Source organism: Anabrus simplex, chromosome 2 (genome assembly GCF_040414725.1).
Source record: "Anabrus simplex isolate iqAnaSimp1 chromosome 2, ASM4041472v1, whole genome shotgun sequence".
In the NCBI taxonomy this organism is placed as follows: domain Eukaryota; kingdom Metazoa; phylum Arthropoda; class Insecta; order Orthoptera; family Tettigoniidae; genus Anabrus; species Anabrus simplex.
Window position 1 is genome coordinate 1,054,278,272 of NC_090266.1, and position 17,323 is coordinate 1,054,295,594.

General features: G+C 38.7%; 1 protein-coding gene across 2 annotated transcripts in view; it reads right to left on the reverse strand.

Moving 5' to 3' along the window:
• The window catches only part of Ranbp21 (exportin-5-like protein Ranbp21), a 417,228-nt gene that overhangs the window by 275,607 nt on the left and 124,298 nt on the right, over positions 1 to 17,323 (reverse strand). For both annotated transcript variants that reach the window (XM_067141992.2, XM_067141993.2), the window contains exons 5-6: positions 16,087 to 16,230; positions 13,686 to 13,844 (exon numbers count right to left, since the gene is read on the reverse strand). In XM_067141992.2, coding sequence (XP_066998093.1) covers positions 13,686 to 13,844; positions 16,087 to 16,230 — 303 coding nt within the window. The remainder of the gene's footprint in view (positions 1 to 13,685; positions 13,845 to 16,086; positions 16,231 to 17,323) is intronic.

The window sequence follows — 17,323 nt, forward strand, 5'->3', positions numbered from 1 at the left end:
GTCTTCCACTCAGTTTTTCTTCTCCCACTGTGGCATTAATCATATTCACCCGATGCTAGTGCTGTCTTGTGTTCCTATGGTGGTATGTGTGAGTCGCCTGATCTAATTGTCTCAGGACTGCCTCAGCATCCACTAGCGTTTTAATGTTAGAGGCGATCATAATTCTTTGAATTTTGACCGGCATCTGTTTCTATTACATGTTATAAATCTCATATTATGTTCCGTATTGAAATGTACTTAAAATCAAATAATAATATTAGATTAAAAATTCCACCTGTTCAATACATAAGTGTTTTTTATTTAAATTTAAGATATAGTTCTTAAGATATTACATACAGGGACAGGGACATGTTTCACCCATGTTGAGGGCATCATCAGCCTAAAAATCTCAAACCTAAAAGAAAGATAGATCAGGGTCCTGATTGTTTTTATACTTAAGTAAGAGGTACAATTTGTATAGATTTTTGCAAATGTCTTGTTTTTTAAAATGTGATAACAAGTGGTTAGTTATAAGTTTAAAAATAATACGTAAAATTTCAGCGCAGCAATTTTATCTACCAGCTAACCTGTCTTCGCTCCTAAGCACTTGAACAACTTACTACCACTAAGAGTGTTTTTTATTCCTAATTTATTTTTTTTATTTTTTTATTTTTTGCTAGGGGTTTTACGTCGCACCGACACAGATAGGTCTTATGGCGACGATGGGATAGGAAAGGCCTAGGAGTTGGAAGGAAGCGGCCGTGGCCTTAATTAAGGTACAGCCCCAGCATTTGCCTGGTGTGAAAATGGTAAACCACGGAAAAACATTTTCAGGGCTGCCGACAGTGGGATTCGAACCTACTATCTCCCGGATGCAAGCTCACAGCCGCGCGCCTCTACGCGCACGGCCAACTCGCCCGGTCCTAATTTATTAAGCTATTATAAGCTACTTATGCCATCTCCAGAATAAGGCACCATATTTTACCAAATTTTAATTCAGCGCAGCAATTTTACGTATTATTTTTAAACTTCTAACTAACCACTTGTTACCACATTTTAAAAAACAAGACATTCACAAAAATCTATACAAATTGTACCTCTTACTTAAGTATAAAAACAATCAGGATCCTGATCTATCTTTTAGGTTTGAGATTTTTAGGCTGATGATGCCCTCAACATGGGTGAAACATGTCCCTGTCCCTGTATGTAATATCTTAAGAACTATATCTTAAATTTAAATAAAAAACACTTATGTATTGAACAGGTGGAATTTTTAATCTAATATTATTATTTGATCTGTTTCTATATCGCGCTAATTAATTTCTCCTACGTGGGCACATTATCCAACTCCTTGAGCTGCTGTAACTGGGCTGCGAAAAGCTCTGAGTATTTAGACAAGGAATTTGCCGGGTATTTCCTGGAGTACCGCTCAAACTTGAGACACTGTTGAGCCTGTGCGTTCCAATATTTTCACAGAAACGCTCGCTTGAATTCCTCATACTTATCGAAGGAATAGTGGAATGCAGTAAACCACGTTAAACTATGCCTCTCAAGTAGCTTCTCCACAGTTCTGAACTGTTTTCTGGGAGGTATCTTACAATCGGCCATATAGTCTTCAAATTGATGCAAGAAACCCTTGGGCATCACTGCTGCTAACCCATCAAATTTCCTGGGCATGTCGTCCTCTGTCCGAATTATGTTCACGATTGGAGTTGACATCTGTAAATTTCGGCCAATGCGTGCCCCGTCTATATTACTTGGAAGACTCTGCTTTCCGTGTGCTGTGTCATCTGGTGGCGGTCCTAGCTTACTCGTCTCGTTCAGGAGTTCCAGCGCAAGGTAACATTGCTGGTATGACACTGACTTCATGTTCGTCATTGACCTATCGTCTTGCAACCTCAACTGCGTCATCTCCCTCTGGAGGTCTAATATTATATTTGCGTGCATCCCTAAGTCACGTTTAATGTCTGTTATCTAGCCAGTGTAGCTGTCTATCCTTACCTGGACCTTCTGCTGTTGTTCGCCCCATGGCGTAATCCTTTCACCTAGCTCTATGCTATTCTGGCTGCTTTCTTCCTGGTTCCGCTCTACCCTTCCGTTAACTTCCTTTCATAGACTAGATATCTCACCCTTAATTTCCGTTTTCCAATGGCTAACTTCCTCTTCAGCCAGCTAGCGAACTTCTTACACTTCCCTCCTAATCCTAGCTCTAATTTCTTCCCTTATTCCATCTATCTAACTTTCTGTCTTCTTCAGGATAGCCTCTACTAAGGTCAGTATTTCCGATGTCAAACCTTACTTCCTATATTTGAAATTATTAGAGTCTTCGGCGATCGAAACATTGACCTTTGATTTTGTCTTTGAGTGTGCCCACCTCGTTTCGCACTCCATTTAAACTTCTCATGACTCCTTTTAAATCAGCCCTAATGTCAGTCATCTCTCCCTTCATCTGGGCTACCAGCTCTTGACCTTGCAAAAGCTGCTTGGCAAGCTTGTCCCTACATGAACTGCACTCGAGTTTTAATTTTTTCATCTGATCTAACAGTTTATCTTGTGCCTGCCTATTTTCCTCTTTGATACTCTCACTTAATTTTTCCTGCACCTGTCTAATGTTCTCATCAATCTTTTCCTGCACCTGTCTAATGTTCTCATCGGTCCTTTCTTGCGCCAGTCTAATGTTCTCATCAGTACTTTCCTACGCCCGTGTAATGTTTCCCTCTAACAACTTACTAATTTCCTATAAAGTAGCCATTACTACACACTTAATATAGAACAAATGGGAATGGCTGGCCTTCAGCGTAGCGACATAGTGAATCAGTAGAAAAAAGAAACAAATAGCCAGTGCCCTCACGTAAAAATTTTACTTTAGTGACCACGGTTACCTCTTGAGATAACCGCATACAATTTCGAAAATTAAAATAACCTGTGCCACGTAGGTTTTAGCAGAGCTGAATAAAACAAAATAAACATAAACAAAATTTCCCTTAAATCTCAGATAATAATAATAATAATAATAATAATAATAATAATAATAATAATAATAATAATAATAATAATAACAACAACAACAACAATACCCTTGATGATTTCAGGTTTGTAATTTTTTGCCAACAAATGCTTATTTTGATTTTAGTAAATTCAGTTAGACTTGATTTTTTAATACAAACAATTTTTTAACAATTTTTTACAGGGCCTCCCTACTTCCCTCACAGCCTTCCACTCCACCCATTGCTCTCAAATCTCTTTAATTAGAAAATTTATACAAATCTTGCTTTGGAAAAAAAATTACAATCCCAATGAATGCCAAATGGTTTGTAAGACTATTAAAACAATAACAAGACAAAAAGTTGACAAATTGGCAGTTTTATATAAATGGAAAAAAAATTGCATTTATAGCCCCATACTATATAACTGTTTGTTTTCAATTTACAATGCTGTATTACACACACACAAAATATACTTTTTTTTTTTTTTTGCTAGTGGCTTTACGCTGCACCGACACAGATAGGTTTTATGGCTATGATGGGATAGGAAAGGCCTAGGAATTGGAAGGAAACAGCCGTGGCCTTAATCAAGGTACAGCCCCAGCATTTGCCTGGTTGGAAAATGGGAAACCACGGAAAACCATCTTCAGGGCTGCCAACAGTGGGATTCGAACCCACTATCTTCCGGAGGCAAGCTCACAGCCACGCGCCCCTAACCGCATGGCCAACTTGCCCGGTCTTAACAAGACTTATCTAACATCACCGCTTGTAAGTGACATTGCACTTTTGGCTGTTTGGATCACTTAGTTAATACTTACATCTAATAAACACAGCCAAAGAGAGTATCACACTGTGGAAGTAAACCGTTCTTGAACAGATTCTGTACGAGGCTTATTCTAAACAAAAACTTATTCTAGATAATAAGCCACAAGAAGGACATATATATTAAATCAATCACTTTTATATGTATCACAGGAAAAACAAAGTATGTTACTCTATATACAGTAGTTTTTATGCTTTATAATATATGAAATGTACAAAAAGTTGTGTGCTATGCTATATACATTTTATAACAAATTTGTGAATTATTATCATATGTATTCAATTATCAATTCACAATGACTATAGCTTATACTAAAAAAAACCACACACACACAAAATTACGACTAATTTTTTCAGTCTTTTCACCTCTTTCTCCAGTTCTTCTGTCTCTTCCTTAGCACTCTGCATAAGACATCGTTTCTTCAATTGTATATGTTTTATTTCTTCTGCTGCTACCTTTCTTTTAGCTGCAATGTTACCTGTACTCGTTTTATACTTTTCTAAACCTTCATTTCTCAATGTTGATGCATTTTTGGCTGCAGGGATCATCTTTTCCGAAACACTGACAGCTAATTCTCCACCAGCTGCAGATACTGCATCATACACCAAATGCTGTGCAATCTAATGAAGATTCCCTGCTAGGCATTCTTTGTTTACTGAAAAACCTCTTTCTACAGTAGTGTTGCCGTGAAACAAAATAAGCACTTTTTGTGTGAAGTGGATCAGTTCTTTTGAAACATTGTGTTGAAAATAGGCGGAGCTAAGAAAATCGTCCAATAAATCGGTTTGGGGATCAAACTTCTCGAGATACTTCACTACTTCTTCCTTTGATGAGAAATCTAAGAAGTCTCGTTTTGCAATATTAGCTTCCATTGGAGATAATTGTTTTGTCTCAACAAGAACTTCTAATGTAGCAGTTACCCCGCAGGTCCTAATAGACGAACTGTTCATAATTGCAGGATTGAAGCAGCTGGCACCTCTAACAAACTTGAAAGCAAGAGGGCTTTTGACAAAAATCTTCATACAAATATCAACAAGAAATTTTCTGCAGTCTCCATAGAACTGAAGAACTCATCTCTTATTCCCTTAACTTTTAAAGCTGCTGAGGCTGCAAATCCAATGTCAACAGCATGGAAGGGCTTGAGGGTTTCTGTTTTCTTCAAATCAATCGAGAAGTTTCTTGCTAGTATTTGCTGACTCTAACATCTCGTTCTTGACACTTCTTCCAACAGGTGTTCAAGCATGGTACTCAGATCATTACTCTAATACTTAGAGAGATACCATTCCAGTTCAAGGGAAACAGACCACATGAATCTCAAGTGTGGTGAGAGCAGATCATTTCCTACAAAACATTTTATAATTCCAAAGTTTTCTGATGCAGGAGGTTTTTCTCAAAAGCATCAACATACTTCTTAATATGTAGCAGCATATTCACAGCTCTTTCAATAACTTTTGAGTTTTCGACCCATCTGATAGAGCAGCACTTCAGAGGAAAAAGATGTCATCCTGTTATGCATTTGTAACCTGCACGTCTACTTGGAAAGTCCTTGAAGAAGTAATATAAAGAGCACAAAAATCTGTGAATCTTCCATTCAGAGCTGTTGCATGCCATTTTATACACACCATGAATAGTATGCAAGGAGCAGGTACCAAAAATCCAACAGCTCCGGATCTGAAGGTGAATCACCTAAGTACTTCTTTAGATCTTTCAAAAACTTCAGGTTTACATTCCAGTGATACTTGCAGCATCTTTTTCGCATCCAAACCAGTGTCTTTCAAGTTTTGCAAAAATGTCATCAGAAGGCCCTCAACAGTAGCATGACCTAAAAATGCAGGTGTAAGATATTTTGTTTGAACTAAGTTTCCATCCCAAAATCTAACAGCCATATCCATCTGACCCTTCTGAGCGAGAGAATTTAAACTTTCGTCAAAAAGAAATACAGGTAGCCTCCGTGACACAGGTGGCAGCGCACCGGCCTCTCACCACTGGGTTCCGTGGTTCAAATCCCTGTAACTCCATGCGAGATTTGTGCGGGATAAAATAGAGGCGGGACAGGTTTTTCTGTGGATACTCGGTTTTCCCTGTCATCTTTCATTCCAGCAACACTCTCCACTATTATTTCATTTCATATGTCATTCATTAATAATTGCCGCAGAGGAGTGCGACAGACTTCGGCAGTCGGCACAATTCCTATTCTCGCCATTAGATGGGGGCTTCATTCATTCCATTCCTGACCCGGTCGGATGACTGGAAACAGGCTGTGGATTTTTATCAAAAGAAATACAAAAGGAAGGTTAAAAAAAGATTGTCATTTCTTTTTGGAAGTATGGACCCAGTCCGTATGTAACTAGGTATCCAAGTTTATCCTTATGCAACTTGAACTTCTTTGCAACATCGCTGTCAGTACACATGATTTTAAAAAGATCACTAATAATGCAAATCTTCTAGCAGAAGAATGGGTCACAACTTGAGTAATAGCCCACAATATTTCCGCAGTAATAGCTTCATTCTTGATGATAAAATTGCTAAGAGTGCTTCTAGGCACAATAGAGGTATGTTTATCATTAGGAACTGAAGTTAGCACTTCACAAAGTTCAGCTTTCACTGGAACAGAGCTTGTAGTTGATGGAGCAGCATTCACAGGAACAGAGTCTGTAGTTGCGTCCTTGGTAGGTATCATGTGAAACAGGTTTTTGCTGGAACTTGAGGTTTTACTCCCTTGATGTGCTTTTTGCCTTTGGCATGAAATCGAACTGAACACACCCTCATGTTGCTAACATCAGAACTAGTCCTACACAAAAAGCAATACCCTTTATAATGATCACTTTCCTCTCTCTGAAGCCGATTCCAGTCTTAATTTATTGTTCTGCCATAAGACCTATCTGTGACGGTGCGACGTACAGCAACTAGCATTTATTGTTCTGTCCAACCAGTCATCTTTGAAAGAAGTCTTACTTACATTGGTAATGCACTTTTCTTTTTTTATAAGTTGCCTTACGTCGCACCGACACAGATAGGCCTCTGTGACAGATAGGTCTTGCAGCAAGGACGGGACACGAAGGGAATAGGAGTGGGAAGAAAGCGGTCGTGGTCTTAATTAAGGTACAGCCCCAACATTTGCCTGATGTGAAAATGGGAAACCACGGAAAACCCACTATCTCCCAAATACTGAATACTGGTCGCAATTAAGGGACTGCAGCTATCGAGTTTCGGTAGTAAGTAAATAAACAGATAAATAAATAACAATGGATGCATTATATTATATGTATAATATAGACTACTTGAACTATAGCATAATATACTTGAAGTATTGCCAAAAAAAGAAGAATGAATGAAGGAAAAGGGAAAGGGAACGGAAACTGAAAACTGTATTAGTAGAAAAGGGGAAGTTACTAACTGTCTACAACACCAAGGGAGATGCTGGGCGATGAAGGCGTCACGTCAAGAATGATTCTAGTAACTGTACTGTTACTACTGTACTACATAAGAATTACTTTTCAATAAAAACACTAAGTTATAATGCCAACCTAAACAATTGTTCTTATTACCTGGACTTTTGAAGTGCAAATATCCAGGGTAGATTATAAAGAATGATAATATTTGTTCTTGTATACTTTATAATTTTTCCAGTATATGGTTCAAAATTTCAGTATATTTCCAGTATTTCCAGTAGGGCTACCTACATTAAATTCCAGTATAACTCCACATTGGGCACCAATTACATGTCCCCGTTTCCTACCATCAAGGTAATCTGCTCCAGCCTAGTCAGCCGCTCTCAGGCATGCTCAGTTCGAACTACGGAAATAACTTAAAATTGCACCCTGGATTTGATGGGGAACATTAATATGGACAAGACGACGTCAACTAATAGCTATAAAAGATACAACACCGAGCTTGATAGCTGCAGTCGCTTAAGTGCGGCCAGTATCCAGTATTCAGGAGATAGTGGGTTCGAACCCCACTGTCGGCAGCCCTGAAGATGGTTTTCCGTTGTTTCCCATTTTCACACAAGCCTGTACCTTCATTAAGGCCACGGCCGCTTCCTTCCCACTCCTAGCCCTTTCCTGACCCATCGTCGCCGTAAGACCTATCTTAGTCGGTGCGACATAAAGCCAATAGCAACAAACAAAAAAAAAAGATACAAGTCAAGGCATGACATCAGTTTTGAGGAAAACATGTTTATTAAAAGTAAACAAGAAATACAAAATGTATAGCGTATGGCTTTTAGTGCCGGGAGTGACCGAGGACAAGTTTGGCTCGCCAGATGCAGGTCTTTTGATTTGACTCCCGCAGGCGACCTGCGTGTCGCGATGAGGATGAAATGATGATGAAGACGACACATACACCCAGCCCCTGTGCCAGCGAAATTAACCAATTAAGGTTAAAATTCCTGACCCTGCCGGGAATCGAACCCGGAACCCCTGTGACCAAAGGCCAGCACGCTAACCATTTAGCCATGGAGCCGGACAAAAAAATGTATAGCAAAAAGGAAACATCAAATATGACAAGAAATACATGACTCAGATCCTTCTCGATGATTATAGAGTTCATCTTGAAGATCAAAACATACTATTACAATTAATCAAGTGTATGCCGACACACATTTAGCAAGAAAATTCTTGAACTTTTGCACTTGAACACTGTGAACTGCATGCATGCACCACGCTTCTGGCTAGTTTGTTCATTCTTTCTACTTTAGATGAGTATTTCCCCTTTCCTGCACACTTTACATTACAGTGGGGGTCCCTAACCTTAAAAAGAAAAACGTGTTTTAATGCGCTTCGGGGTGGGGGGAATAACTAATCTAACTGTACACACAAAAATTTTGCTGAGTGGTAAAACATCCTACCAATATATACACCTCAATAACAAGTCCCCTGTGAACACAAGAACAGCTGTGGATTGGAGCCACACACAAAAATCAAAAAAATTACATAAATGGCAAAATATACACACATCAAAGAACAAAAATATGTCATGTTTTCCATGGCATCACCAAGAAATAGAAAAACATGCCGCATTCAGTCAACACTCACTCACACATTCTCGGTGGAAAATATTAATGAAATAATTTCACACCTTGAGCAATCACATCCTATTCAACGTAGCTTCCTAAAATAGATAACATGACACAAACCAATCATCTGGTGGACCTTACAAAGTCAAGCATTAATTAATGTGGTTTCCTGAAATTAATTACATGGCATAAAATTCAAAACAATAAAAGAAGTGGGCTTTAACATTCATCAAATAATTCAACGTTGGTCTCTGAAAAAGATTACATGACATAAATAATCCTCAGCGTGGTCATATCATAAAAGATAAGTCAAAACTAAGCGTCGCGCTATAAAAGTCTCGTCTGCAGAATCAACTGTAGTGACATGGACCTATACCAAATAAGTCAACAAATTAGGCCATTATACAAAACTCTCCTCGATAGAAACACAAATCGTCCTCGCCTACCATACGGCCGAATGACTCAAAAACAGAGATATAGTCTCCCAAAATTGCAGCAAATACAAAAATATCCGGTTTCCAACCCTTAACACATGCTGCTCACAAATCTACCCAAGGCAATTTACTCAACCATGAAAATGCAGGCCTTTTAGGAATGAGGAATGCGTCCACATACTCATCATCACACAATATATCGCATCGAGCTCAATAGCTGTAGTCGCTTAAGGGCGGCCTGCTATCCAGTATTCGGGAGATAGTGGGTTCGTCGGTGCAACGTAAATCAACTTGTAAAAAAAAACAAAAAACAATATATCGCATGTCCTAAAGTTGCCAAATCGGATAAAAATATAAATGACATTGTCTTACTTTCTCAAAACAAAAACACATTACCAGGCTGGTCACATACAAGAGCACTCGTGCTCGTTAAGTTAAACTTTAAATAAAATGACCGACTCTGCTATAATACAATAAATAGAAATATACATAATTCGTATTCGAAAATCTGAATGTTACTGAAATATCTATCACGTTCAACTCAAGAAAATCACACTAATAATAATAATAATAATAACAATAATAATAACAAGGAGGTTTAAAGAAATCTGATTCTAATATTCGGAACTTGAAATACAAAACTGCGATCGAAGAAATTGTGAAACAATCACAAATTCGCACCAATAATGACAACAAGCTCTTGACGCCACAAAGCACACACATATTTACATTGAAATAACCATGAAGATGACACTAACAAAGGTGATGGATCCAAGCTCCACCTACACACACATTCTCACACACACTTCATGCAATAAATCAGAAAAACGTGACGGCATGTTCTCGCACACTTTGAAATCCCATTATCTAATGAATTTAGTTTTTCCTGACTTTAATTTAAACCCCTATTACATTTAAATTTAAGCCCCAAGACGTTCACTGCATCTCGAACATCACAGAAAAACAAATTATGAAACGTGGCTAAAAAAACAAGATAGGCTAATTACTTATAAAAAATGACATTAACCACTCAGCTATGGAGTCACGATAAAAGAAAAAGAAATGCAAGCTGCGACCTCATGCAATCGGTCCACATGTATTTTATAGCTATTTACATTTAAATATACAAGCTTCCTTACACTTTACAGAGACAGGACGTAGTCCTCCCAACCAACAGCTCAACCTAATGAAATTAAATAATAAATCCTAACCTATCCCCTTTGCTACATTAAAACACGTGCACAAGTACATTAGGACAATGCAAATCTAATACTCATCTTATTGTCAATTTCGCCGCCTGCCTCTGGTCAGCGGGCTCCCAATCTTTTTAGCTAGCCATCTTCATTGTGATGTCTTCAAGTTGAAACTCGTGGAGTCCGCGGATCTCCATTCTGGCATAGAAATCACATTTCTGACGTCTTCTTGCATCCGCTGGTTTGGAACCTGACTACAACATTCCGTTCATTCACGGTATTACAACCGGGTCAATGCAACCTGCCAGTTAATATTTACAACAGTCGGGTGTAGTTTCCCGTGACCGTGAAAACCAGCTCTCATTCAGCCCCAAGACAACTCTTTGCTTATCTAACCCTGCAACTGTGTCAATTTTCCCTCTCACTCCACACTTCACCCAGCTCTACATCTGGTAACAGTACCCAATGCTGGACTCAGGCGTTCCGAGTCCTAGGAAAATTTACTTTACTCCACCCAGGTATAAACTTGAAATAGGCAGGCAACTATACATGTAAGTGTTCATATCAAAATGTTCTTTCCATCTAAATTTTGCAGACACTAAAATGTCGAATTTATCAAGTTAACTTCCACCCAGAAATATTAGTGCGTAAAGATCAATTATTGTCTCTACATCATTCGTACAGGCCCCTATGACTACAAATATTCTTAGTTCACTCCAAAATTATGAATAACTAAATAAAGTCTGAGCATACTGAGCTAGTGTCAGAATGACCCAATACACGATCAAGACTTATAATATCTGACCTCTCTAACGCCGCACACGTGGTAAATAGACACCACTTCTCATCAACTGGACTACTTCGAAGACTCCTGCCAAACAGACTAGCTAACCCACGCACCGGTCACTTTTATCAAATTGCCACCACAGTCGTCCTATGCTCGTTCAGGGCACATCTCTCATTTTAACCCATGTATTGTCAATATAGCAATGATGCTACCTTTTCATTGGTTCAAAAAATCGCGTCACCTACACTTACTTTAAACTCGTGTCATAAGACATTCTAGCCTCGCGTTGGGCTTCCAAAATGTTGTCCGTTGCTTTCTCCCATTGTCTCCTGTCATTTCCTTGTTCTCAAGCATGCACATGAAGTTCTTAACTTATAATGCACATGAAGATCGTACGCGTGTCATGAAGCAACCCCTCTTTCTTAATTTAGCTGGCGCACAATAGAGCCTCGGCCGTCAAAATTGTGAAACGTGCCTTGGTTACTGCAAGTTACCAAGACTTAATAAAATAATACATTCACTGTACTCTCAATAAATGAACGAGCAATTAAATGAGCACTTCAATAAGGGCTCAGCGCAGCCATTCTTTTTTTGCCATGCAACAGGGATTTTGCACTGATTGAAAGTTATCTAAATAAAATTGATTGGCTACATACTGTTCTTCAAATTACTGAATGTGTTTCTTTATGCAAGCCAGAAAAGTTTAAATTTATTGAAATTGATGTGGAGGACATACTGGACTTCAAAAATTGGTGGTCCCATTACTACAAGGACACAATTTCAATGGAAAGCAAGTCACCGGCAAGGGCCCAGAAAATTAATTTTGCAATAGCTTCACAATCTCAACTCGTTTGTGAAGCAAAATATCCCAGTACAGTAGTTACTTCACAATTTATTGATAGCTGTGTAGGGCATAACCATTCCTTTGAGGCAACCAGGCAAACTTTTTTCAGACATTAAGTTTCCAGTGATCCGAGCTTATAAAGATAAGATTCCAATGAAACTACCTAAAATGAATGACATCAGAAACACACTTCCATACGTTACTCATCAATACAAGGACTTCTATGAAGAAATTCTTTTCTGGCTTACTTCAGTTTGCTGCAGTGAAGTTGAAGACAGCAGCCAAGACAATAACAAGAATGTGATGATATTTTCTCTTGTATTTAGGACAGTCGGAAGCCTATAGTGATCAATAACAGCTGTAAACCATATTCTGTGTATCTGATAAGTATGTTGTATAAATCATCATTTTTTGTAAAATGTTTAGTGCTTACCTATAAATGTTTTTGATTTATGCAGAAAGGGCAGTAGTCCACAGACTTTTGAAGCCCCTAAATGGGAATTATGTAATCGAAAAATTAAATACTCTTACATAGTTTGTAACTGCTCTATAAACTACTTAATGTCCGGCTCCTTGGCTGAATGGTCAGCGCAGTGCTCTTCGGTTCAGAGGGCCCCAGGCTTGATTGCTGGCCGGATTGGAGATATTAACCTTAAATGGTTAATTCCCTTGATTCGGGGACTGGGTATTTGTGCTGTCCCCAACATCCCTGCAACTCACACACCACACATAACACTATCCACCACCACAATAACACGGAGTTACCTACACATGGCGGATGGCGCTCGCCCTCATCGGAGGGCTTACCTTACAAGGGCTGCACCCAGCTAGAAATAGCCACATGAAATTATTATACCCACACTTAATGCACACATTTTCAATGTGTTTTGGGTGATATACTGGTTCATTATATGTTTTTTGTTTTCCCAACTATTAACTATTTTGGACTTTCTGCATGAAGCAATTCATTTACAGTTTCTAAGTACCACAATTCTCCTGTGGTTCAAGTTAGAAACCTATAGGTTTGGCTGCCATATTCTTTGATGATGCATACTTAAGGCATCTGTGCACGTGGACGGTAAAATACTTCCACCATTTAACACCAGCTCTCTATTCTCCTCTTTTATAATCCTTCCTAGAGATGTAAATGGTACATGTGATGCGCACACCAGAAAATTATGCAATTATACTGTAATTCTGGACATAACGGGTCAATTGATACATTCTTCCTGGTGATGCAGATTTAATCACCAGAAGTACTGACCTTCCACTTGAGAAATACTGAAATTACTAAAACTATATCTTTAAAAAAAGCAAGCAAGCTTTTGGTTTTACATAACTTGATTTCACAACCAAAACCATAAGACTTTCAGGTTTACATCAAACTGGAACATGAATTTTGATTGTTAACATCCCAGTAATGATGGCCACGATTCAAACTATGCTTTTGTGAGAAACCATTTACGTCACCCAGCTTTCATGGCCCCAAAATACATTTTTATGATCTTAGATTGAAAGAAGAAATTTAAAAACCCATTCATGCATATTTACAAACGATATACTAATTGCAGAGCATCTAATAAATTAAAAGTAAGCAACACTCTTGTGCTACGAACATACATACCTGGCATAATTTCTTCAAGAACAAGTAGTTTTCGGGTTGTGTCAAGGTCGAGGTAACATTCATTGTTCCTACAGCTTGCTGCATACATTCCACAGCATCTTTATGGAACAGGACCAGTAATGGTTTGCGTTCCTCGACTCGTCCCTTGCGGTTAACAATCTGTGGTATGTAAGCATAACTGTTACATGTCAATGTATAATGTATAATACAGTATGCAACCTAGTACATAATTTTCTATACTGTAGAGCACACTATTACCATAGCAAATAGAAAGAGGAATGAGAGCACTTCGACTTGCTTCCCATTACAGCAATGGAGAAACTAGAGGCTACTGTGTAGAGATTTGCCACTGCAGCGCAACGATCGCTTTTGATGAACAGATTACACTGTTTATACTGGGTGTGCGTGTATTTACTTGTAGCATGAGTGACTTTTTTACTATGATAACTATATTTTGGAATATAGTGAGTGTGAAAATGCTTTCGTGCATTGTGCCGGGGTATCGATCTCCTCACAGGTCAAGTGAAGGTAAACATTTCTTCTTACCACCTGAAAATGAGGAGCATTTCTCTAAGTGGGCTAGAGTGGTCCCAAGGAAAGACATGCAGCTGACACGTAAGTCTAGGATTTGAGTGTGTCATTTTTCGGAAGATCAAATAGCCGTATGCTTGATGAATGCATTCGTAACTGCTAAACACATACCAGCACATAAGTACAGCAGACGCTTCCCATTCCTATTAGCTTCCATATCTTCCCCACATTTACTAATCACCCTTTCGTATCTTTCAGTTCTATTTCCAACTCTCGCATCGAAATCGCCCATTAGCACTATCCTATCCTTGCTGTTGACCCTGACTACGATGTCACTCAATTCTTCATAAAACTTATCAATTTCATTCTCATCTGCACCCTCACATGGTGAATACACAGGGACAATTCTCGCCCTAATTCCTCAAACTGTCAAATCTACCCATATCATTCACTCGTTTACATGCCTGACAGAAACTATGTTGCGTGCAATAGTATTCCTGATGAACAGCCCTACCCCAGACTCTGCCCCTCCCTTTTTAACACCCGTGAAGTACACTTTTTAATATTTTCTTTTTGGTCTCAAACTCTAAAAGGAAAGACAAATATCAACATGCAAGGGTTACATTTGCATTTTCTCAGTCTAATGAGTTGTCTAAGTATACTTTGAAAGAAGTCTACCAGCAATTCATGATTCTCTTTAACTACATTTACTACTCTGGAAAAGAAATTCCATTTTATTGGTGCATTTTGTGGAATTTTCATGTTGGAATAATCAGTAAGAGCTTGGGTACATTTTGTAGATTTAGAGAAGAAGCTACTTAGTCCACTGACAGTTTGGAAAAAAGATACGGCACTCCCTAATACTCATAGCTAAGATAAGACTACATTTAGAACATGACTGAAACAGCGAACAAAGAGAGTTCTAGGGTACGTTTCTTGAACTTTGCTTTTTAGTCCATTTAGTTCACCAGCCATCACTGCAGCACCGTCGTATGTCTGAGCAAACAACTTTTCTCTGACGTCATAGGATGTCACTATGTCCATTACATAATTAAGTGAGTCATTAGGTTATCTATCTACACTCATGACAACAAAGGAAATGAGCGTTTCTTGAATCTGTGCTGTCTGGTGATGAACATGCCTGAGGGTAGTAGAGAGTTGTGATTTGTTGCGAATATCAGAAGTTTCATCTAAAATAACTGCTACACATTGAGTCATGGAAATTTGATTCCTTATGGTTTTCATCAGCACACTACTGCTAGCAGCAATCATGTTTTTTTGAATCCTGTTCGATGTGCCCTTAAAATTTAAAGACAACTCTAAACGTTCTCTAATAAAAGTGTCACAGCTGCTCAACAAATTTAAAAATGCTACGTAATTCCCTTTGTTGAATGAACATTCAGTTTCGTCGTTGGCAGTCCTGAAGATGGTTTTCCGTGGTTACCCATTTTCACACCAGGCAAATGCTGGGGCTGGACCTTAATTAAGGCCACGGCTGCTTCCTTCCCACTACTAGGCCTATCCTATCGTCACCATAAAACCTATCTGTGACTGTGCGACGTAATGCAAATTGAAAAAAAATATATATATGCCAATGAGCTACTAATTCCAACAGTTCAAGAACCAAATGTAAATTAAGCATTCCTAGCCATCTGGCTACAACTAGGTCAGAGATGACAACTTTCATTCCATAGTAACAGGAATTTTAGCTCAGAAAACCAGTTACCAGGCAATAATTTAAGTCCTCTCAACTCTAGTATACAATCTATACTTCCTGTTCAATCTGATATTTCTCAAGTAAACATTTCTCTCTACATATGTAAATGAACACCTATCAGATAGCAATAACTAATGATAGAAAGAAAATCACCTGAAGAAGACATTCTGCAGCAGGAATTCTAAATTCTCTATCACAAAGCAACACACATAGAATTTGAAGCAGTCGTCCATCCTGAGCCATAATGTGTGTAATGGAAACCCATTCCACAAAAGCAGCTACAGTCTGTAGGGCAACCTGCAAGACAAAAATGAACAAATCAATATTATCTGAATGAGAAAAAAGGAATGCATTGGAATACAGTATTAAGCAATAGTACATGGATCCAAAATTCAGGTTAGAAGTACATAACACCACCATTAAAGCAGTTCATTTGGCCAGCATGGAAGGTATATGAAATGGTACCAGGATCAATCTTAGGTTTATGCCACAGAAAAGTTTCACAAATTGCAAAAATGTAAGAAAGAAAATAAGCAATTCAGCAGTTAGTTTTTCTATAACTCTAGTCAGGATTCTATGTAACTTACTTGAGCATTTAACAGTTATTATTTATTTCTTTATTTATATAATTTTTCTTTTACAATTTGCTTTACGTCGCACCAACACAGATAGATCTTACGGCGATGATGGGATAGGAAAGGAAGGAACTAACCACGTCCTTAATTAAGGTACAGCCCCAGCATTTACTTGGTGTGAAAATGAGAAACAACAGAAAACCATCTTTAGGGCTGCTGACAGTGGGATTTGACCCTATCATCTCCAGAATGCAAGCTCACAGCTGCGTGACCCTGACCACATAGCCAACTTGCTCGGTAATTAATTTAATGTATGGCTTTTAGTGCTAGGAGTGTAGAACATCATGTTTGGCTCACCTAGTGCAGATCTTTCTATTTGACACCCATGGGTGACCTGCATCTCAGGATGTTGAGGGATGATGATGATGATGATGCCGACACTGCATTTCACCTCTCCCTACATCATCATTTTTTAAATTTTCTTTTGCAAGTTACTTTACATTGTATTGACGCAGGCAGGTGGGGTTTTTTTTTTTTTTTTTTTTTTTTTGCTAGTTGCTTTACATCGCACCGACACAGATAGGTCTTATGGCGACGATGGGACAGGAAAGGTCTAGGAATGGGAAGGAAGCGGCCATGGCCTTAATTAAGGTACAGATCCAGCATTTGCCTGGTGTGAAAATGGGAAATAACAGAAAACCATCTTCAGGGCTGCCAACAGTGGGGTTCAAACCCACTATCTCCCGGATGCGAGCTCACAGCTGCGCGCTCCTAACCGCACAGCCAACTCACCCGGTGACGCAGGCAGGTTTTAC